General features: G+C 38.0%; 3 protein-coding genes across 5 annotated transcripts; 2 read left to right on the forward strand and 1 right to left on the reverse strand.

The window, feature by feature from the left end:
• Window positions 1-350: 350 nt before the first annotated feature.
• LOC146516604 (tubulin polymerization-promoting protein family member 3-like) lies at window positions 351-7,837 on the reverse strand. Of its 3 annotated transcripts, none has more exons than XM_085163755.1 (6): window positions 7,675-7,837; window positions 6,683-6,874; window positions 4,690-4,843; window positions 3,753-3,938; window positions 661-859; window positions 351-580 (listed from the first exon to the last, which is right to left on the reverse strand). In XM_085163755.1, exons 2-5 carry the CDS (start codon window positions 6,871-6,873, stop codon window positions 800-802), a joined length of 591 nt encoding a protein of 196 aa, XP_085019881.1. In that variant the 5' UTR covers window position 6,874; window positions 7,675-7,837; the 3' UTR covers window positions 351-580; window positions 661-799. The 3 variants fall into 3 exon arrangements, with proteins under 3 accessions (XP_085019881.1, XP_085019880.1, XP_085019879.1); XM_085163754.1 differs by having other exon boundaries at window positions 937-3,938; window positions 7,675-7,834; XM_085163753.1 differs by lacking the exon at window positions 7,675-7,837 and adding an exon at window positions 7,519-7,625.
• A 2,750-nt stretch (window positions 7,838-10,587) lies between these two features.
• On the forward strand, window positions 10,588-16,893 carry ftr84 (finTRIM family, member 84). The gene is made up of 7 exons (XM_085163847.1): window positions 10,588-13,130; window positions 13,927-14,022; window positions 14,201-14,434; window positions 14,674-14,830; window positions 14,928-14,984; window positions 15,094-15,147; window positions 15,249-16,893. Exons 1-7 carry the CDS (start codon window positions 12,558-12,560, stop codon window positions 15,779-15,781), a joined length of 1,704 nt encoding a protein of 567 aa, XP_085019973.1. The 5' UTR covers window positions 10,588-12,557; the 3' UTR covers window positions 15,782-16,893.
• Window positions 16,894-17,001: 108 nt separating this feature from the next.
• Window positions 17,002-21,326, forward strand: LOC146516606 (ecto-ADP-ribosyltransferase 4-like). Its single transcript, XM_085163848.1, has 3 exons — window positions 17,002-19,217; window positions 20,006-20,126; window positions 20,408-21,326. Exons 2-3 carry the CDS (start codon window positions 20,013-20,015, stop codon window positions 21,224-21,226), a joined length of 933 nt encoding a protein of 310 aa, XP_085019974.1. The 5' UTR covers window positions 17,002-19,217; window positions 20,006-20,012; the 3' UTR covers window positions 21,227-21,326.
• The last annotated feature ends 846 nt before the right edge of the window (window positions 21,327-22,172 follow it).

Raw genomic sequence — 22,172 nt, forward strand, 5'->3', positions numbered from 1 at the left:
TTAAAGAAATGACGAGAAAGCTTTTCTAAAAGGATTTCTAAAGAATAAAGAGGGTCATACCAAATACTGGCTTTCAAGCTCAATAGACTGTACAAACTCTGTTTTTGTCTCATATGCTGATCTCCGACCTGTATCCCCATGTGATGTCTGTGTTGTGTGTGTAAAGTCCGGGGGGGGGGGGGGGGGGGGTCCTATTTCACTGCAGGGCAACCTGCACGTGGCGAATAAAGCCTTGATTGATTGATTGATTGATATGCTGTATTTCCACATATTTTTGCATCTATTTGTTACGGCCGAGAGGGCCAGGCTGTGGGTGTGGACTCAAATGCAGACACAGAGGGAGGCAAAACGGGCGTGAACACAGTGCTTTATTTACAGTGCCTAGTTAACTTACAAAGCAGGAAACTATGAATGCTATGAACGGAGAATGCTATGAACTGTGGAAGCTACAGACTGAGAACTATGAGGCCAAACTATGAGCATGAAACTCTGACTGAGTGTTATGACTAGGTGCAAGATTTCATGGACGGATCCTGGGAATGGAAAAAGGGGCAGCGGCTTGGATGGAGGTACGCAGTCACTATAATGAGAGAAGACAAGCAGTCAGTGGCAGTCTAGTGAATCATAGCCAAAGGATTTGACTGTGGTGGTAGGGCTTACGCGTTGCAGGTGAAAGTGTCATGCGAGGAGGGGGTGTCCAAAGGGGTCCGGGTGAGGAGTGTCCAGAGAGGGTCCAGAATATACTTGGAGCAAAGGGACTTGGCAGGTAGGCAGGCAGGTGGACAGCCAGATGACAGAACTAGCATCCAGGCGGAGATGTGAGTAGTTCAGCTTGGGAAGAGTGACTGTCAGGTGGGTCCTATGACAAAGAAAACACGGTGAGGAGAAATGCAATTATTAAGGGCTCTCACAAGGGCTTGGCGGCCTAGCACTAACATGAGTTAGCAGTAGATCTGGCAGAGGTCTGTTGTGAGTGCTGGTCTTATATGCTGGTGACTTGATTGGAATCAGGTGTGAAAGCTGATTGGAGTCTCTGCCTGAAGGTGGAGCCCAGCAGAGTGGAAAAATCCCGCACTCACCCGGACCATGACACTATTTCCGTTTTCCTGCCAAAATGTAAAAAAATGGGGGATGGCTCAAGACTTTTGCACAGTATTGCAAGTATTATATAAAAAATACAAACCTGGGTGTTATTATGTTTCTCCCAAATATTTATTTGTGTAGTTGCAAGTGACAAATCCTTTTGTAGGGTTATCACTACTCATTTTTGGCTTTTCATACGTCATTTCACACCATGTAGTCTTGATGAATGAAACACTAAACCTTACTTTCATGTTAACACAAAACATGTAACGATTTTCTTTTTAATAACAACAGAAAAGTTTAAAATGATCACTGACGTGACATAGGATACGTGTCTGCACGCTTTTTATACTCAGCCCCATAACATGTTGAGACAGTTACAAAATCAGCTTCTCCATTTTCCTTTTTTAAGTGATCTCATGCTGTGTTGTTTTCTGGACCAGCATGCTGTTTTCTGCAAATATGAAACACTGTGCATCATTTCATGGATAGAAAATATCTTTAGATAGGATCTCTAAACGGCATCAGCAGGGCTAAAAATTAGGTTCGGTCATAGCAGAGCTCTATTTTGAACATAAAGTTTCACAGGGGACAGTCTTTAGAAGCAAGCCACTTGAGATTTTTCACTCCTAAAACGGCACAGACAGAAGTCTGTGTCGTTGTTTGTTCAATCACGCAATTTTTATTTATTTTAATGTAGGCAACTTCACAAGTGTCACGTTTGGCAATACTGAAATAGGTTCATTGCCTTTACAGAGCTGTGATTTGTACATGTGGTTATATGTAGATGTAAATGGGATAGAAAACAAAGACAATATTGCTCTCTGATCATCTTTCTGAAAAATATAGAAACTAAAAGCTGAGAATGAGCTTGTGCAGAACAGTTTACAAACAGTGAGCATGCATTATAAGTGCAAAACTAAAGGCAGTTATGTAGAACAAGCTTATTTGGGCATAAAAACAGAAACATTCAGTGCATACACAAAATTTTGCTTAATTCGTACAGTGCTTTGTGGAACATGCTCAGAGTAAAGGGGGAGGTTATGTTTAAAAACTGAATATTGTTACTCTGCCAGCTGTGGGCGGAAGAGAACGACATTATCTGGCTTGTGCCTTGTGGCATAAAATGCATTCAATTACTGTGAATGTACTTTAGTCTGCAGCATAATATTTAATTTAAATAGATCAGGACCATAAAAAATATGTTTTAGGATGAATCACAGTTTTACAGTTGGTCAGTAGCCTTTTATTTCTCTTACACACACACACAAAACCACACAAAATATGTAAAACTGTTATTTTAACAGAAATGTATAAATGCACTCACTGGACATGGCACTAAAATTGAGAGAAGGAAAGTTCAATGAAGAATATATTTTATTTTATTATATTTTTTACTCCTTTACAAGTGAATCCCTCCAATTTATTCCAGCTATTCCCAATCACTCCTGCTCTTCCAGGCTGTCAAAGTCTTTACGTTCACAAATTCTGGCAGCAGCACATCTGACCTTAACTCTTCTCTTTCATGTTCCCATAAACCAATTGATTTGTTATTGCAGAGCCCAACACCAGCATTTCCTCCAGGAGATTCATCTTAGACATTCCATGTTTCTCTTACTGGCATCATTTCAGTCAGCTTAACGCTACTCCATTTAGCAAAATTTAGTGCAGATAATGCATAACAGGCATAAATCATACAATAAACCCTTCAGAGGATTATGCAAATCTTAAATTGAATTGTTTTGGATTATTTGAGGACTGACATAGAAATGTGTAAAGAGAAAAACAGAACATGGAGAAAGGTAAGTAGTTTTGTTGCAGTTGTTCTGTATGTATCTAAGGCCTCACTCACACAGGCCTAAAGACTGGTCAGCAACACCTTGGCAACCACTGGGGAAAAGTGTGCATACCCCAAAGGGCTGACAAGTAATTGCTGGCAGTTACTAGGTAAAATTGGTTGCTGGACTGCAAACCTCGCGAACAAAACTTGGTTGCTTTGGTTGCTTGCATGCATGCCACCCATACTTTGCATGTACTGAGAGGTAGTGAAGTTTCACTATTGCTTGGTGACTACCAACAACCTCCAGCAACCAATCACCAACTGTTTGAGAAAAAAAACAATTTCTCCCTAGAAGCTGGTACTTGCCAGAATGTTGCTGACCAGTCCTTATGTCTGTGCTTAATAATCAAAGAGTGTTGCACTGTGTTCGTTCATGCCTATTGCATTTTTCTAAATAAACTGTTAAAAACTATTAATTTTATACTATGAAACTATGATGAAAATAATGGGCACTGATTGGTCATGTAACAAAGGCACTGAAATATAAAATGAAAAGCTCGCAGAGCAGCTACTGATATAGCGTCATTCTTGATACCAGCTATGTTTTTATCCTTTGCATTATAATTAACAAAGCATAGCAATGTATCATAGTATTCACACTAACGGCTATATAGTTAGTAAGGCACAGTGTATAGCAAAGCAGAGTAACAATATGAAGCATGTAGTTTCTTTTTTGGTTCCAGCAGAAAATACACAGAACACTTTTACTTGTATACATCATGAAATTCCCACTTTGTTTTGTTTAACTAAATAAAACAGGCATTAACTTCTGTTTAGTACCCCTAACTAAGTTATTGGTGAAACACAATAATGGCTAGCAGTGTTATGCCTCTTTCACTTTGTCTTCATAAGTGCCGCTGCCCTTGTAAGCTGCCACATAACCACTGGTGTCTGGGATGTCCTCACGTCCAGCCTTTCCTTTGCCTTTTCCTGTGTCATCAAACCGCTCCTTGTGTGAACCAGTGTACTTGGAGGTGTCAGTCAGTCTGTCCACTGCTGCTGCCTTGGTAGCTTTCTAAAAATAATGGAAGACAGAATACTGATATAGTAAACTTTTTTTATTTTTTCCCCTTTTAACTCAGTAAAACAAAGATTCTGTATTGTAGTGTCTCTTTAAAGATGCAGTGTGTTGTATCTAGAGTTTCTTTGGTAATCCAGTTATATATCCAAAATAACACACTGACAGTCAACTATTTTTTCTGATTTGTGACCTAAACAGTCACAAATCAGAAAAAATTTAGACCAAAAAGAAATTTAGACCAGAAAGAATTTAGACCAAACCTAAACAAAGATTTGGTCATCAAAAACAAAAAACAAAAAAATCTTGCCCCCAGTTTTTGGGCACTTATTATCCATTTACATACATTTCAGTGTAATATTACTCAACTGTAACCACTGCTGCTATCATGATATTACTTGAAATTTAAGTGGTTATTACTATGATAATTGAGTTGTAATAAGGTAGAAATTACCACATTATTACAGTCTTGTTTCCACCTTGCTACCCTACTGTTACCACTGTATTACCAAGCTGTAATAGGAAGTGCAACACAAAAGAACAAAACATGTTAATACATTAATCTCACTTAAACAAATTTTACCTAAGATGATCTATTTTAAAGTTTAAATTTAATTGTATGGTTGAAGGTCAATCAAACTACTACTACATATATAAGTTTAAAGGGATGCATAAGTGTAGTACCTGGTTGCTGCCGACTTCTAAGCAGCGAATTTTGAGTTTATTATGGTTATGACTTAATACTCACAGTAACACCAATGTTGGCAGGTTCTTTACCAACAACGAGACCATAAAGCTGCTGAAGTGCGTCTTCCTTGTTCTTGCCTTTAAAACGTTTGGGAGCCAACTCTGTCAGGGCCTGATTAAACTGCTCAAATGTGATTACACGAGCTGACTTTGCCCTGAGGAAACACAGAGTGTTGCCAACTATATTTTGAGAGAAATAACAAAATTAATAATATAATATACACTGCTCAAAATAATGAACAGAAAACCTTTTAATCAGTTTATGGCATCAAGTCAATTACATCCCGGGATATTAATCTGGTCAGTTAAGCAGCAGAGGTTGTTGTTAATTAGTTTCAGCTGCTCTGGTGTTGATGAAATTAACAACAGGTGCACTAGATGGGTAACAATGACACAACCCACAAAACTGGAATGGCTTTTCAGGTGGACACCTCTGACATTTTTTCTCTCGTCATCTTTTTTTATTTTTGTTTCACTAGTTTTCCATTTGACTAAGGTCAGGGTCACTACTGGAAGCATGAGGTGATATCTAGATCCTACAGAGATTCCACACGTACTCCAACTCCTCCAGGATCACACATTAATACCTGCCTGTCTGACCAAACAATCAGAAAAAGTCTTCATGAGATCGCAAAGACCTCGAGCATATAACCCCAGTGTTGGCCTCGCCATGCTGGCTTCCTGTTCCTTACAGGATCCAATTTAAAATTTTACTTTTTGCTTTAAAATCACTAAACAGCCAAGCTACCTCTTACCTAAGTTCCTATTTATTTATGGTCCAGAAAGCATGAAGCATGAACCATGAAGTCCAATTCAAAACTAATGTTATCCAACAGTCTACACATAAATCTCATGGCAACAGAGCCTTCTCTGTGGCACGTCGCAGACTTTGTAATAGTCTGCCTCTAAATATAAGATATCCACAAACAATGGAACATTTTAAATCTTTAAAGACCCATTTTTATGGACTGGCTTTTAGCTCACGTTGACCCATTTTTATTTTATTTTTTTTAACCGCCTTAGCTGTTGTTGTTTTAGTTGTATTTATTGTCTTACTGTTTTCTTCCTTTTCTTTCATATTTTATTGCATCATTGTCATGCATTTTACTTATTTTAGTTACATTTTAGTTTTTAAAGCGCCTTGTGCAGCATGAGCTATTTGAAATGTGCTATATAAATAAACTTCACCTTGACTTCTACAGACTAGGCAACAGCACCCTGACTGCCACTAGGTATCGAAGTGAAATCCTTGGACCCACTGTCACACACAATGCTCGGTCTCATGTGGCGAAGGTATGCAGGCAGTTCCTGGAGGATGAAGGAATCGATACTACTGACTGGACCTCACACTCTCCTGACTTACATCCAATAGAACACCTCTGGGACATTACGTTTCTGTCCAGCCAATGCTCTCTGGTTGGACCTCACACTGTCCAAGAGCTCAGTGATGCCTTGGTACAGATCTGGTAGGATATTTCCCAAGGATACCATTTGTTGTTTCATTAGGAGTATAGCCTAACATTGTTAGATGTGCATACAAGCACGTTGGGGACAAATAAACTAGTGAGTACCATTCTTACAATAATTGCTGCAATGAACTTGCAAAATGGACTCAACTACTGCATCATTTTTTTTTACCTTGACTTTCATGGTATCTTTGAATTCAGTCCTCTGTAGGTTGATCATTTACACATCCACCAAATGTTGTGAAATTTGATGCACTTTCAAAGTGTTCCTTTCTTTTTGAGCAGTGTATACTGTCAAGGGACAAGCAATGAGTAGATGCTACAATGCTATAATGTGATTATGAGATGTCTTAAAACCTTTGCATTTACATGAACCATGAAGTTTATTCTGTAAGGTAATCCCAAAACAACATAGAGCGAGTCACTAACTAAAAATTGACTGTACAGTTACTGAAAACCAATAACCACATTGTGACACACATTCAAACCATTATGTTTTTGCTGTGCAAAGTCAAAATAAAATCTTACTTGACTTTGCTGAAAACGATGTCCACGTCTGTTGTAGTCACATTCTTCCCATCAGTGATGTTGCAGTCTTTGCAGAGCTTTGCAAAATTCTTGCCGTTCATCTCCTTCCCTGTAGCTTTTGTGTCTCCGTGGACTGCAAACTTCTGGAAGGAAGTCTTGACCTCTTCTAGTGACACCGAACCCTCGGCCATGCTGACAGATGAACACATGCAGTTTTTAGTCAATTCAAATACAAAAGATTTTAACACTTTGTTCTCTTGATTAAAATAATAATCTAAAAAAAAGGACCTTAAATAGTTTGGATAAAATATCCTTTGTGAAGACATTTTGTAAAAAAAAAAAAAAAAAAGAATTAAAGTAATAACTATAGGTTAACTGGCTGCTGGCCTGCCAAGACATAGCTGCCAAGATAGTGTATCTAATTTTCTCTCTGTCTTACACACACACTTTTACTGTGTATCCATCATTATGCTAGTGTGTCTAAAACTGCACTCAAGCCCATTTAATTCAATCAACTCAATTTCCAAATGGCTTCTCTGCTGTTCAGTCTATAGTGAATGAACAAACACATTCCTTCTCCTTCTCTTCTGCCCCGTCTCTCCATCACACTCACTGACACTTACTTATTCATGAGTTAAGTGTTACCAAATGTGGCTTTTGATCGAGCTACACTGATATGAATTTTATATTAAATATTCACTGCATATAAAAATAACCATAAAAACAAATAGCACAGAAAATGTTTTAATGAACACTAAAACTAATGCATTTTAGTATGGTGTCATCTCAGTTTAAGAATAATCCTAAAAAAAAAAAATAATAATAATAATAATTACCAGTGCTGGTGGGTGTAAAAATATACATCAAACTATTATTACATGTAATCTTTCCATATTTTTTTCAAGATTATTTCTACTGCCCTCTCACTGCAGCACTGCAGGTTCTAGATGATACAACAGTAAAGCACTAAATCACAAAAATATAAGATGTACCTGCTAAATGGAAGGATGCCGTGTGGATAGTTAGCCAAATCCGGAATTGCTAACAGCTGCTTGATCTCTTTCTCCGCTTCTGCCGCTCCTCCTTCTTGCCACTCCCAGGCTGTCTGACAGTTACGTAAAGGATGGAAGGATGCAGAGAGGCAAGGAGAAATGGAAGGGAATGGGAGGGGGAGAGAGTACCGACAAGCACAGTCAATGACATCATGGGTGCTCAGCCTCTCTTCTGTCTGCTCACTGTTATTAGCTTCCTGCCTCTCTCACAGACTTGCTCAAGGTTTTGTTATGCTATACAACATTCTGTGGAGTTAAACCTTTACCAACATTCTCTTGTACACAAATAAATTTTGCTGTTCAGTTCTTTACCCAAAATGATTTTTTACCATGCTCTTTTTCTGACTGGAATATTTAATTCAACTCACAGATATATCTGTCATGCTCTTGCTGTCATTTTCACAATAGCCTTCTTGTTTGAGCAAAGATGAGAGTGCCCCTTGACAGAACAAAGACCAGTGACAACATAAATCTGACACTTTACAAGAATAACTATTCTCTCTCGCAATGTCGTATCAACCACATAGAATAATGGTTCTGTAATAAATGTAATGCATAATAGCGTGCCTAAAGATTCAAAACTATACCTATGACTGGAAATTTTTTGGACAGTAGCAATTTTTACTCTGTATGCCACCAAAGTTTGACACAAAAATACAATAAATGTGCAGATGAGTAATTGTTTGAGGCTGCTGGCTTTCACTATGTGAAAGCTCATTTGATTGTTTTGGCCACTTGGAGATATCCCATAACTTCAGGGTTTAATTTTATTCCAGTCTATCATGGTCCTGGGTCGGTTCGACCCAGCATTTTGAGTTTCTTATGTTTTAGTTTATTTTTGCATTATGGATCATTTCTTATTCTCTGGTGATACTGATTTGATTATAATTATGTTCTGTTCCTTTCCACCTGTTCCCCAGGTGTGTTCCCCTCTTGTCTCTCGTCCCTTGATTACTGCCTCAGTGTATTTAAGCCCAGCGTGTCTTTGTGTCAGTGTTGCGTTGTTAACGGCTGTTCATCCTCTTTTTGCCTGCCTTCACACAGCCGAAACATGACACAATCATTTTTCTTAGTGTTTCACAGGCAGGCTGGGTTTATCCTAGCTATAGGCATGCCTGATACACACACACATGCATTCTCACATGCTTGGCCAATTTATAATTACTATTTGGCTTGTATGGATGTCTACAAACTGTGGGAGGAGGATAGTGTACACAGACATAACGTACACACAGGGGGAGGAGAAAACATATTCAAATTAAAATAAAAAGGCCCCAATCTTACATATTTATATATATTTTTTTTTTACAATAATGATGTAAAAATTAAAGATTAATATATTGTTATGTCAGCACTGTTTTTGTTTTCTTTTAACCTTTTATTTTTGTTGACGTGCTAATGGAAGCATGTGGGAACCCACGTTTTGTATTTTGTTTACAGCAATAACAGAGAAAGCTGTTTTGACATCACACACCATCATGAAACTCAGTGTTCAGTCAAATGGAAAAGGTGCAAGGACTTTACATGTTTTGTTTAATGATCTGAGACAAAGGTCTCAAGTCTCAAATGAGTTCTTTGGTCATTGGAGACTTTTCCATGGATAATTTTTTTCTCCAGTCAGATGATTCATTGACATGTTCTTGGAGTAATTTTTGTAGGCCAGTCACTCCTGGGGGGCTTTGCTACTGTTTTCTTCATTTGTGGATGATGGCTCTCACTGTCTCTCCACGGTGACACAGTTGTCCATGCATCACCATGCACAAGGTTTAGAAGTGGCCTAGATAAACCTTTCCAGATGAACAGCTGTCAATGAGTTTGGTCTCATCTGTTGTTGAGGTTCTGTAGATCCTGACATGTGTGATTTTTATTTTAACTTTGTCTTTAACTTCTCTTTGTCCTCCACACCAAAGTGAAAGACTCATTGCCAGTTATCACAAACTCATGATTGCACTTTCTTGCTGCCAAGGGTGGTATAACCAGTTATTAGGTTTCAGAAGCAATAAATTTTTCATGTAGAGCTATTGAAAACTGAATTTTACATGTAATCTGGTTGTTGTTTTTTTCTAATATTAAAATTAGTTTAATGGTCTGAAACATGTAAGTTTGACAAAAGAATGAAATTAGGGCAGCAGTAAATATTTGGAAATTTCACTAAGTCTATTGATTTAATTAAACCATTTTAATTGAGGATGTTAGAACTTCCAAGGCTCGTTTTTAGCACAAGGAGCCACAGGAAAAATCACCGAGCTATGAGGGAGGCTACGACACTGACAAAAGAGAAACACAGGGCTTAAATACACTGACGGATAACAAGGGAATGAAAGACAGAAGGAGAGCACAGCTGGGAGCAATCAGGCTGGACGAGACAAGGGAAGCAAAACTAGAAACACTGACATGATACACAGACCTTCAAAGTAAAACAGGAAACACACTGACTGAACTCTAGACATGTAAACTTAACAGCAACTGGGGAGACGGAACATAGGAACCCGAAACATGGAACAAAAAGTCACAGTAGACACAACATGGAACACAGGGAAGCCATATTACAAAACCTAAGAACTAAACCTATGATAACCATAACCAGTGTTGGGACTAACGCGTTATTAAGTAACGCGTTACAGTAACTACGTTATTATTGTGGTAACGAGCACGGTAACTAGTTATTATGCCAAAATCAGGAACGCGTTAGTCGTTACTGGGATTTAGATAGGGTCGTTACTCGTTACTTCGTGTGGTGGCTATCGCGGAGCTTCCACAGATTCAATAACATTAGCAAGTGTTGGAGGCCAGCAGGTGGAAGAGAAGGAAAAGAGACCCAAGGCGGCCGCCGTTCCAAGTGTGAACTGAACTTAACTTAAGAAGTTATGACCTGCAGTCTATCTGGGTCAGATATAAACCAAGTTTAGGTGGAGTTTATTTTCGTTATTCTGACTTTTTCCGTACTGCGTACTAGCTAGCATGACGGAGTTTCTATACAGCTGGGTGGGTGCTATGATGTTAACAATGTTAAACTTTATTTTGTTCATAAGTTATTAGAGTTGCCAACCGTCCCGTCTGGTATTCAGAGAAAATATTACGCATTTCTTATTGAGGTGAAAAGGAACAGTTTGTCCCGTAATTCGGCTACATTGAAAAAGGCACAAAGCTGGAGTTATTCTGTGTCTTTGCTGCACAGCTGCCTCTTCTTCTTTCATTCCCCTCCCTCTCCCGTTTCTACTTCAATCATGAAAACTGATCAATGATCAGCTGATCGGCTCTCTTGTTTGTTTATCGCCCACTTTCCACCAGAAAGAGGAAACCAGCCGATGTCGCGTTAAACAACAGCAGCACGTTTAAGCTTGATCAGCTGTTGTTAGAATTTATTTAATATTAATTCCTAGTATCAGCTGATGTTTGCTGGAGCCACAGCTGCAAAAAAGCTGCTGGTTATGATGTCGGTTTGTTTATCTGGTGAGAGGGAAACATGAAACCAGGAGATGTCCTTACTGAATCATCAGAGCTGAACAGGTGATGGAGATACAGGTTTACCTTTTAGGTGACATAAATGAGTTGAAGGGAAGTTATGAACTGTTTCTGAGAGACAGATAACCCCAGGATCCTTTTTAGGTAGCTGACAGTTGGTAACTGTGCAGGAGCAGAGCTAGCAAAGTTTTGCCAGGGGCGCCAGGTGGGGCATTAACAGGGAGAGGTGGGCACAAAGAAATACTTTTCTTTCTTATTCTCATTTAAAATGTCTAGCTTTTAAAAAATAATTATCTGAATCTTACAACAAACGATGCATATATACCATCAAAACAGTGAACATCACTGTCACAACAGCGTTTGTTTTCATTCAAAGGCTTTATGATTTTTCCTATAATGGTCAAAATGCCCGGGCCGATTTTCTGTCCCAGTCCAGCCCTGTATGCAGCTCATCTGCAGTCTGGTGTTACCTACATCTTCCTATTCAGAAGGCAGAATTTCCGAGTTCTGAGTACAATCAAAGCACCACGACTGCAGTTTTTTGTGTTGGATGTAAAAGGCGCACATGATGCTGTGATGTAGGCTAGAATCATGGCAGCAGTCAATGACGGTCCAGGCGTGGGATTTCTCTCGTGGAAATATGTATTATCTTTTCCTTTCTATTGGTAGGTGGCACAGTGCACTTGTGGCAAGTAAGCAAGCTAGAAGACTGGCAAAGTTATGGAAGCAACACATTAACAAGAGAATTCTGAGTAAAACCAAAGTTACTTTCCCTAGTAACTAGTTACTTTGAAAGTAACGAGTAACTTGAAGTAACTGAGTTACTTTTGATAGAAGTAACTAGTAATGTAACTAAGTTACTATTTTAAAGTAACTTACCCAACACTGACCATAACTGAAACAGTACAACAAAGGACTCAAAACATAAACCATAATATAAAAAACACAAGAACTCAAAAAGCTGGGTCAGAAAGACCCAGAACCGTGACAGATAGCCAAAGGTAGAGTTTATTTTGCTGACAACTTGACCTCACTGTGTGACCTGAAATTTCTGCTTGGTAGGCCAATTCCAGTGTATAGTGAAGACCAGAGTGATTTCACTCATGCTGGGAAAGGTGTTGTGTGGGAAGACATTATCAGGTTGTTTACTGTAGAAACAAAGCCTTTCCTTTAAATGTCAGCAGAAAGCAGCAGTATCTGGTTTGAAGAGAGGTAGGATCACAGCAGGTTATCTGGATGGACGTTTTCTGGACAACATTCTGACTGACAACACTGGACTTACCAGTCCAATATTTGATGGACTTCTAGTCAACACAAAGAATTCTTAATAATTTTCCATATTGGTCTTATTGAGCATTATGGCTGATTCTGGGTTCCCATTACCACCAGAGGCTTTCTGTCTTCTATGTGCGGACACAGTGAGAGATCCAGTCACTATCCCCTGTGGTGACACTTTCTGCCTGGAGTGCATCAAGATTTACTGGGATCAGTTCGACCACATTGGTGTGTACAGCTGCCCACAGTGCCGTGCAACATTCACACCTCGGCCTGTCCTGAAGCGAAACCTGCCAGATGTATACCATGAGCCACAACGAGAGCTTCCAGAGCTTACTCCTTTCCCGTACTTGAATCGTGAAGTCTACTGTGACTTCTGCATTGGCCGTCGCAACAAAGCCGTCAAGTCTTGTCTGATGTGTTTGGCTTACTACTGTGAAACACACGTCAAGCCTCATTATGAGTCATCTACCTTCAAGCGGCACAAACTCGTAGATGAGATGGGTCATCTGGACAGGAAGATTTGCCCACAACACGAGAAAGGTTTGGAGCTGTTCTGCCGCACTGACCAGATGTGTATTTGTGTGCTGTGTACTGTCAGAGAGCACCGCAGCCACAACATTACCTCGGCAGAAGACGAACGCATTGAGAAACAAGTGAGGGTTTTTTTTGTTGTTGTTATTGCTGAGTCTATCTCAAAATCTTTTAATACTCTTTTTATTTTGATATGAAGTTTTCATCTGTTTTTGCATACATTAGATGATGAAGAGTCACTCTGGAGTCTAGAGCAGGAGTCTCAAATGAGCTGTGGGTCACTGCTGTCACTGTCATCTCATTGGAGGGCCACTTTAGTGTTTGAGAAGTACAAAAACAAAAAAACAAAGAAGAGAACACTGACAAATATGTAGTGTTTTATTTTATTTTATTTTTTCAAAATTTCAAATATTGTATAACAAGACAAAACTGCAAACAAGACCGCAAATTGTTTTCTCACTCTTAACTAACTGAAGACTTTCATTGAACAACCAAATAAACAAACTTTTACCCTCCTTCTGGTCAGACACGTGGCAGCATTTCTGCTATAATTTTGTTCATATTTAACAAAATAAAAATACAGACACAAGTGTACACTTTAGTTTTTAACTGCTTTTGAAAATTGTTTTGTTTACAAATAACTCTCTCACTGAACTAACACAGCCAATCCCTCAACATGTTTGCACTCTCTGCTTATATTGCCTTCATATTAAACCATTTTTTGCCCTTTAAATACCTTATTTTAACATTACACTTAACAACATACAAATCCTCCCTAACGATAAAAGTAACTGCAAAGGCCAAATTGCATTATATTTCTTCACATCAATATATGGGCCACAAGTAGTGGCCCCCGGGCCAAAAGTTTGAGACCCCTGCTCTAGAGTGATAAAATCCTGTATTCTTGTCTTTTATCAGAAAGTCCTGGTGGTCACCCAAACTGAAGTCCAGCACATCATTCAAGAGAGGATGAAGGAGCTCCAGGAACTTAAGCATAATATTGATGTTCTAAAAGTAAGATCATAGCCTGGTCCAACACAAATTACTTTTCTTCATAGTAAATTTGACATGGTCTCATTTTTTTTACAGAACTGTTACATGTTAATACCACTATATAAAGGAATCCAGTGGTAATATCAAGGATGACTATTGTAACTAAAAGCTCCTGGAAAAAACTGTCTTTACCTTTCAGAGTGCAGCCCAGCGAGCACAGGCAGAAAGTGACAAGACCTTCCATGAAATGCTGCAGGCAGTTGAACGCTGGAAGTCTGAAATCAATCAGATGATAATGGCCAACATGCAATCAGCAATGTCACAGGCTGAAGGCTATGTGGATCGTCTGGAGCAGGAGATAATGGAGCTACAACGTCAAGATGCAGAATTACGGCAGATCCTCGAGACGGAGGACAACATTTACTTCCTGCAGGTACTGGAAAATCAGTCAGAGCTGCAATAATTCATCTCTGTCTTTCTTGCTTTGTAATGTAGCACAGAAAAAACAGTTAATGTACTTATCACTTCCAGCGCCTGTTGCTATAGCATACTCAGTATTTCTTGCTACCTTGTTACACTGACTAACACAAAACAAGACCACGACTTCTTTATGTATGTATTTATGTTTTTAGTAAAAAAATCATTACACTTCTTCTTCTCGATAAAAAACAGAGTTTCCCAACCCTGTGTGTTGCTCCTGAGGCCATGGTCCCCAAAGTGCTAATTAACCCTCAGTTCTCCTTTGGAGAGATGAGCAAAACGGCCAGTGACATGAAAGAAAATCTGGATGACATCTGTAAAAAGGAAATGGGCAAACTCTCCAAGACAGGTTTGTTCCAGTAGTCATTGTTAACACTTCAATTACCTTTTACTGGCTCACTAGTTTTTGCTGCAATCTAAATCTAAATTAATTTATATTTTTACAGTGAGTGAAACTCCCGTGTACATATTGTTGCCAAGAAATGGAAGCAAACGACTCAAAGGTAAGTGAGCTGAATAATTTCATTTGTGCTATTTTGTACATGGCTTGCAATTTTTTTTAAACATAATATTGTTGCACATTTTATAACATATGTTTTTATATTCAAACAGTTCCTTCGAATGTAGACTTTCAGGAGCCAAAAAACAGAACAGACTTCTTGAGATGTAAGTACATTTTATGGTTCAGAATTAGTACTCAAAAGCAACATTTTAATGTTATCTAAACAGAAGACATTTATAAATGTATGTTGTGGCTGTGTTTTCAGATGCCTGCAAGCTGTCCTTTGATCCTAACACAGTTTATAAAGAGCTGGTTTTGATAGATGGGAATCAGAAGGTCACCCGGAAGAAAACAACCCAGTTTTACCCAGATCATCCAGATCGCTTTGATGGCTACTCCCAAGTTCTGTGTAAGGAGCCTCTCACTGGTTTCAGGTTTTACTGGGAAACTGAATGGAGTGGAGAATTTTCCATAGGGGTGGCTTACAGGAGCATCAGCCGTAAAGGGAAGAATTCACACAGCCTGCTTGGCTACAATGACAAGTCTTGGAGTCTCCTTTGCTCAGACTCTGGTTACTCTGCCTGGCACAACAAAGTAGACAGAGACCTTCCTGGTGCTGGTAGGGCTACACGCATTGGTGTGTACCTAGATTATCCTGGAAACACAGTGGCCTTTTACTCAGTGTCAGGCACTATGACACCTATCCATAGATTCAAAGCTCAGTTTACCGAGCCTTTGTATGCTGGCTTTGGTGTAGGTTCCTCAGTTACCCTCTGCCAGCTAAAACAGCCGTATTAACTAAAAAGTGCAAAAATTACCCATTACCAGTAAAGAATTTACACCAATACAATATGTAAATAATAATGACATACATTGCAAAATGCAATATACTACCAGTTATACTAGCACAATACACAGGATACAACAACAAAATTTACACCAGGAAAACTTCTTAGTAAACAGTTGCCTGTTTACAACAAATGTGGAAGAAGTTTGGGGCAACGGGGTCAAATTATCTCTGACCACACCCAGCCACAATCTTTCCTCTGGCTTAGTCTGGTCTTTTGCACATGTAAACTGATATCACTGGAGTCGTGGATACATCTCAAAATCACTCCTGCAAAGTAAGAAATTGAACCCCTGGTCAGCAGGGGACGTTAAATTACTCTGAATTATAAATGCGTTTTAAGGTAAAACTTTCTAGAATTAATGTATTAAATGTAGAAATGCTATAAATCTACAAATATTTGCTTAGAGAAAAATACTAGGGTTAGATAATAATAAAAAACTAATTTGCTAATATTAGGGGCAGTCTGTCAGTCATTAAAAAAGACAGATACACGTGTCCTAAGCATAGCATGTGCTACATTTTATGTTATAACAGCCTTAATAACCTTTATTATTATTTAGTATTCATTGCTGTACTTAAAAACAATCAATTTTACATTATAGTTGGCGAAAGTGCTGTGTCTTTGTTATTGTTTTGTTTCTGTGTGTTTGTTTGTTTGTTTTCTAATATCTTCTTATAATAATTTATCATCTGCTCATGGAATTTCAAATGGACACTTTTGTTTTCTCTGTTTTCCAGTAAATCTAACCAGTCAAACCAGTTAATCTAGCATCAAAGGATGCTAACAACTGAAGTACCATTTTAGAAACGAATGAAGTATTTGTTTTCATTTTGAACAATATGCAAGTCATTTGTAAATGTCCTCTTAGATAACATTAATTACATAAATAATAATGTTTTGAGAGGAAATTAGTTAATATGTTGCATCATACAACATCTCTTACAGCAGTTTTTTCATGTGGTTTACAGGGACCTCATTCAGTAAACAAAAAGCATATTTCTTTTTCCTCTTTTCTCTCTGATGCTCTCTTTGGCTTTTTCTGGTCAAGGATCTGAGTGGCAGGAGAACATTATCAACAGGGGGAAAAAAGAAAGATAAACTTTCTCATTTAATAATAATGATTACCTTTATTGTTCACTGTATATATTATTTTAAGCTATTACTTAGTTATTATTTAACTTCCAATTTGGGTCATAGGACAGGCATTCAATTTGCGTAGATGATTTGCATGATAAATTACCCAGAGGTACAACACTGCCTTGAACGTTTCCCACAAAACAGACATGAAGCACGGCCATATCCCCATATGCAAATGTTCAAGCGTTAGAGGCAATCAGTCATCACACTACTCTAGAAGTGTTATCAAATGCTAAACTGTACACATTTAATCTAATAATATTTGTGGTCTTATTACAAACTTAACTGCTATAGTAACTGCCGACAGTATTGCAGTATTGTATGCATGACATGTTTATTGTGTGCTGCAGTGTAAAACCTTACAAAAAAGTGCATTACAAATCCTGGGTCAGGATGAAGTGGTCGTGGGTTTCTGCAGACATGCCAAATTAAATTAGATAGTCTGAATGCATACAATGCAGCCAACAATATCCTGGGTCTTCCTTTAAAATGTATATGTTATTTGGCAAATATCAAAATGAGACAGAGGCACTTTGACACCATCTTCTAAGATATAGCTAAGATATATTTTCTCTTTATTCCTTCATTCTACATCCTTTTTGTAAAACTGACATTACTGATTCAAAGCATTCATTTTCCCATTGGTCTTCTGACTTAATCTATATTGAGTGTTATGTTAACGTTGTCCGCCTTGTTATGTTGCTTGTACAGAGTGGTGCATAGTTGTTTGCTTGGCTGATTGCCTCTGTTTCTTGCATGTGCTCTATGTAAACATATTCAAACCCTTTGCATGTCTATGGGGGTTTTTTTTCTTTCAAAATGTGTTTTTGTTCTTTGTTGCTATTCTATTCTATAGCCTCACAGCTATCAGGGCTCTGAAACATTTTGGGCCAAATGAAAGCACTTCAGAGAGGAAGAACAATAATATACTGAAGAGATGAATGATGAAAATCATGCCGATTATTATAATTTTATAATTGCTCCTTTCCCATTGCATTGTTTCATTGCTGATGTTCCTAGTGCCTTTAACATTTGCATAAGCTTATTTTTAATAACTGGGTTTCTACAGCTCCTTCTCTACATTTGCGGGAATGGAAAATTCTTCTGTTTTAGGAGCTTTAATTATTTTTAACAACATAAATTCATTTAGATCATACACATGACTGTGAATGGTCTAAATATTTCAGTATGAAGTAAACTGTTTTGTTTTTGTTGCTGTTGTATTTTGGTGGCTTTTTAAAAATAAAATTGCTGTTTCTAATGTAATGGCATACAAAAATGAAAAACAAATGGGAGTATATTTGTGTTATGGCCACTTGATGGCACTGTTTCTAAACTGCCAGTACACTGATGCATGGGTCTTTTTTTCTAGGCTTCAACATCACCCTAACTAGAGGATCACAATCTGCACATATAAACATAACCCGTTTTTAGTCTGCTTCACATATAAAACAATGACATTCTGACAGGATAAGATGAAAGCTCTACTTATTTTATAGGAGAGTGTAGCTGTCTCTGCTTTGTTGGTGTTTCCATCTCCAATTAACAATGACTTAAGCTTGGCAAGCTGAGAAGCCAGAAGCTTTTTTTCTTGTTTATGCATGCACAGTATGGATAAACCTCTGGTCTTTCACAGTAAACTGATGGAAGCCCAGCATGTAAGGCAAGCTCCCACTGGATCTACTTTTATTCTTACTCTTGCTGAAGTAATCACCTCACAGCCCCTTGTTCGCTCTTATTGAAGTAAGATGAGGTTTGAATATCGATAAATATTATGCAATAGTAAGTGCAAGCACGTGCAAAAAGTATGAAAGGAATTTGATGCTGTGTGCAAATTCTTCTACACTCTCACAAAGGTTGGAGAGCTAAAATGGATCTTAGATTGCATGAGATAGCTACGCAGTATTTTGTGTTTGTTGATTAACTTCTTCGCATTCAGTGAATGGCTTTTTACAATTTTTTTATTTTTACTTTGAACTGTTTTCTCAGTTTGCAGCAGATTCACATTCACATGTACTTACTGCGTGTGGGTAAAAACTTTCCTGCACACTTGTTCTGTCAATATCACTGTTTACATTCAAAGAGGGAAGTCCTACAGGTGGTAATACTAGCTAATCCTGTTTGGTGACTAGCTCAAGCAGAAAACCAAGGCAAGTCTTTCAACTGTAAAACACAAAAAGGGGACTAAAGCATTTTCACTCTGGAATTAAAAGACCACCTTAAACTGTAGTGCTGTTCATAATATTGTAAGTAATAAAGAAAAAGAAAATAGACAGAATTTTGAAATGCATATTTTAAATGTCTTTTCTAACCATTCCACATATATACAGAGACATTACAGTATGTTGTTACCCTCTTTTACTGTGATATGTTCAGATAAATCTTACAGAGAAAAACTTTATTTATTTAATTTTCTATTTCCATTTTGGTTTGTCTATGACAGTTTATAAACATTGATGTTGGAGGAATTAAGTATTTACAGACTGTGTCAGGAATTTAGGACCTATGTAGTTTTGACATTGTGACAAGCTGCAACAATATCAATTTGAATATAACATTTAATGATGTGATCCTCTGGCAGTGGTGTATTTTATTAAACATTTCAAGTTTTGTTTTGTCTAACATTGGCAAATCTCACAGATTCGTATTTTCTAAACATTTTAGTTACAAAGACACACAACACAAGCTGAGTTCATGCAAGTAGCTCTTTTTTCTCTCACATAGTAGCACTTTGATTCACCATAGTGTTATCACACAGCCCGGCATGCCTTAAACTAATATATATAGGGCAAATAGATGTCTAGACATATGTGTATATATAGACATATAGACTGAAACAGGCTTTTATTACACTTCTATTGTGTAGAGCAAGCAAATGAACTGTACACAGTCATGTTGTGAAATATGTATGGGGTGGGGGGTTTGTGCCAAGATACATGACATACACTGACATTTTACAGGTTTTCCAATTAATTCCACAAAAGAAAAGAAAACACAAATAATTCACTTTAAACTAAATTCTCTTTTTTTTCAGATGAATTATGGCTTCTTCAGTGTCGCGAGTGTGTCAGAGAAAAACGATCATATGTGCCATTACTACTCTTATTTTTGTTGTCACACATCTACCATTCAGCCTGCAGGATACTGTTAAAAAGGTATACCACTTTAAATTATTTAATACTGCATACTTTACACTATTTGTTTTTGATTCAAGCTAAAGTTAGATGTAAAATAAAGGGTTTTCTATGTTTTGGTTTCTTTTGTGGCACTTTATCATAATATTCATAACCAGTGTTTTGAAATCTTTACACTTTTAATGTGATTCTTGAAGCCATTATCTAAAAAAGACTAAAAGAAGATGAATGCTGGCTGTTGATTTAATGCATATCGCCATCTGCTGGATATTTTTTAAACAAGCTGTTCCTTCTAATTTCAGACATCTACTGAGAATTTGACTTTTTACCACAGTGATGCCACGTTTTATGACTGCATATTTGAAGTTACAGTTTTAAATGATAATTCCATGATGCAAAAATGTGAATCCTGCTTTAAAAACTTCAGTGAAGCCTGGAGAAATGCAGAGCAACACACCAGAAAGCCTCAACACAAGCACCTGGAGAAAGATCATTCTGCTGCTTTATATATGTACACAAAGTCTATGTTGCAACCTGTAAACCTCAACTTCAAGTCTGCAAATAGAACTGGAGAACCAAAGGAGACATTTGAGTCACGCTCACTTTATTCTTTTCTAACTGAAGGCATTCAGATTTTAAAACACAGCCAGGTGACATGTGTTAGTACACATTTTCAAGCAGAGACACTTTTACATCTGAACATCTCTAACAAACAGGTTCGGTTTAGCACCTTCATGTTAGGCTCTGATGAGTGGGACTTTGCAAGGAACATCTCATGTTTTGAGGTGCAAACGTGCTTTGGCGCTGACATAACATATTACTCTGCCCTGAAAAAAACTAATCAGGTGCTAATTCCCCCATATGAGATATTCAAAGTCACTGACATCCAGACAGAAACAAAGGAATGCAGAATCAGCTATAGACTCACAAGCAATATGAACTGTGTTTATAGCAAAGAAAGCAATATGTTGCATCCAATATCTGCTTTGGCAGTAGATGGATTTTTGGTCATTTTTACTATTATTTGTATTGTTCTAATTTGTCTTTTTTTGTCTTTTGTTTTGGTGAAAGTGTACCATAAGACCAATGCTGTTTATGGTTCTTCCTTTCCATTAGGCTGATCTTTGCATTTTGTGTTTTATTCTTCATGCATATGTTTTGTTTTTCATGCATTCATGCGAACATACATAAAAAATAAAATAATTTGTCACATCATGTACATTGTTCTTTTGCCTTTGTTTTTGTGGAGAAGCAGAATAAAAACAATTGTGTGTAGTGAACAGTGTTGGTCAAGTTACTTGAAAAAAGTAATCAGTAACTAATTACCGATTACTTCCCCAAAAAAGTAATCCAGCTACTTTACTGATTACTTATTTTCAAAAGTAATTAATTACTTAGTTACTTAGTTACTTTTTAAAAACACGATTTACAACCTGAATAGGTGATAAAGCGATAGATCTTTCAGCCCAATTCTACTTTTTCTGCATAATCCATCTGCATAATGCCACCTGGGTTGGCTAGCGGACTGTGTACTTAGCCTGATAGGGCGAAGGACACTGTCTCAGCTGAACTCTGGACACGCACACACATACACTTACACTGATAAGCACGCACTCATCCCCCTCCCTTTCCAAACGCCTTCGATGCTTGTTTCCTGTGGGGGAAGACGGCGGGTCTGGGTGCCACGCTGGAATGGTAGCGCTGTGCAGGATGACTGCTGTGTTTCCTTCGGATTACTCCTCACCCCCTACCCAAACCTGTGGCTTGTCACGTGCTCCAGTGTTGTAATGTGGACATTTATGTGCTCTCTGTGCAGAGGAGTTTTTTTGGTTTCCTGTTCTCATGCTGTCCTCCCATAGGTGCCCAGCATGAGTAGAGGTCTTTTTTTTCCCTCTTGTACTTTTCCCATTGTTGTGTACTTTTTCAGTGTTTCCTCTGTAACACTGCCGATCTCCGACTGTATTCCCATGTGATGTCTTTGTTGTGTGTGTAAGTCGGGGGGGGGGGGGGGGGGGGGGCAACCTGCATATGGCCAATAAAGCATTCATTCAATTCAATTCAATTCAA

The sequence above is a fragment of the Neolamprologus multifasciatus genome, chromosome 6, assembly GCF_963576455.1.
Source record: "Neolamprologus multifasciatus chromosome 6, fNeoMul1.2, whole genome shotgun sequence".
Taxonomy (NCBI): Eukaryota; Metazoa; Chordata; class Actinopteri; order Cichliformes; family Cichlidae; genus Neolamprologus; species Neolamprologus multifasciatus.

Coding starts and splice junctions, on each gene's coding strand:
- LOC146516604 (XM_085163755.1), bottom strand. CDS start 6,873: ATGGCCGAGGGTTCGGTGTCACTAGAAGAGGTCAAGACTTCCTTCCAG. Junction 3,939..4,689: donor CTGCCAACATTGGTGTTACT/GTGAGTATTAAG, acceptor CATTATTTTTAG/AAAGCTACCAAGGCAGCAGC. Junction 860..3,752: donor ATGAAGACAAAGTGAAAGAG/GCATAACACTGC, acceptor TCTTTGTCATAG/GACCCACCTGACAGTCACTC.
- ftr84 (XM_085163847.1), top strand. CDS start 12,558: ATGGCTGATTCTGGGTTCCCATTACCACCAGAGGCTTTCTGTCTTCTA. Junction 14,831..14,927: donor GGGCAAACTCTCCAAGACAG/GTTTGTTCCAGT, acceptor ATATTTTTACAG/TGAGTGAAACTCCCGTGTAC. Junction 14,985..15,093: donor TGGAAGCAAACGACTCAAAG/GTAAGTGAGCTG, acceptor ATATTCAAACAG/TTCCTTCGAATGTAGACTTT.
- LOC146516606 (XM_085163848.1), top strand. CDS start 20,013: ATGGCTTCTTCAGTGTCGCGAGTGTGTCAGAGAAAAACGATCATATGT. Junction 20,127..20,407: donor TGCAGGATACTGTTAAAAAG/GTATACCACTTT, acceptor TTCTAATTTCAG/ACATCTACTGAGAATTTGAC.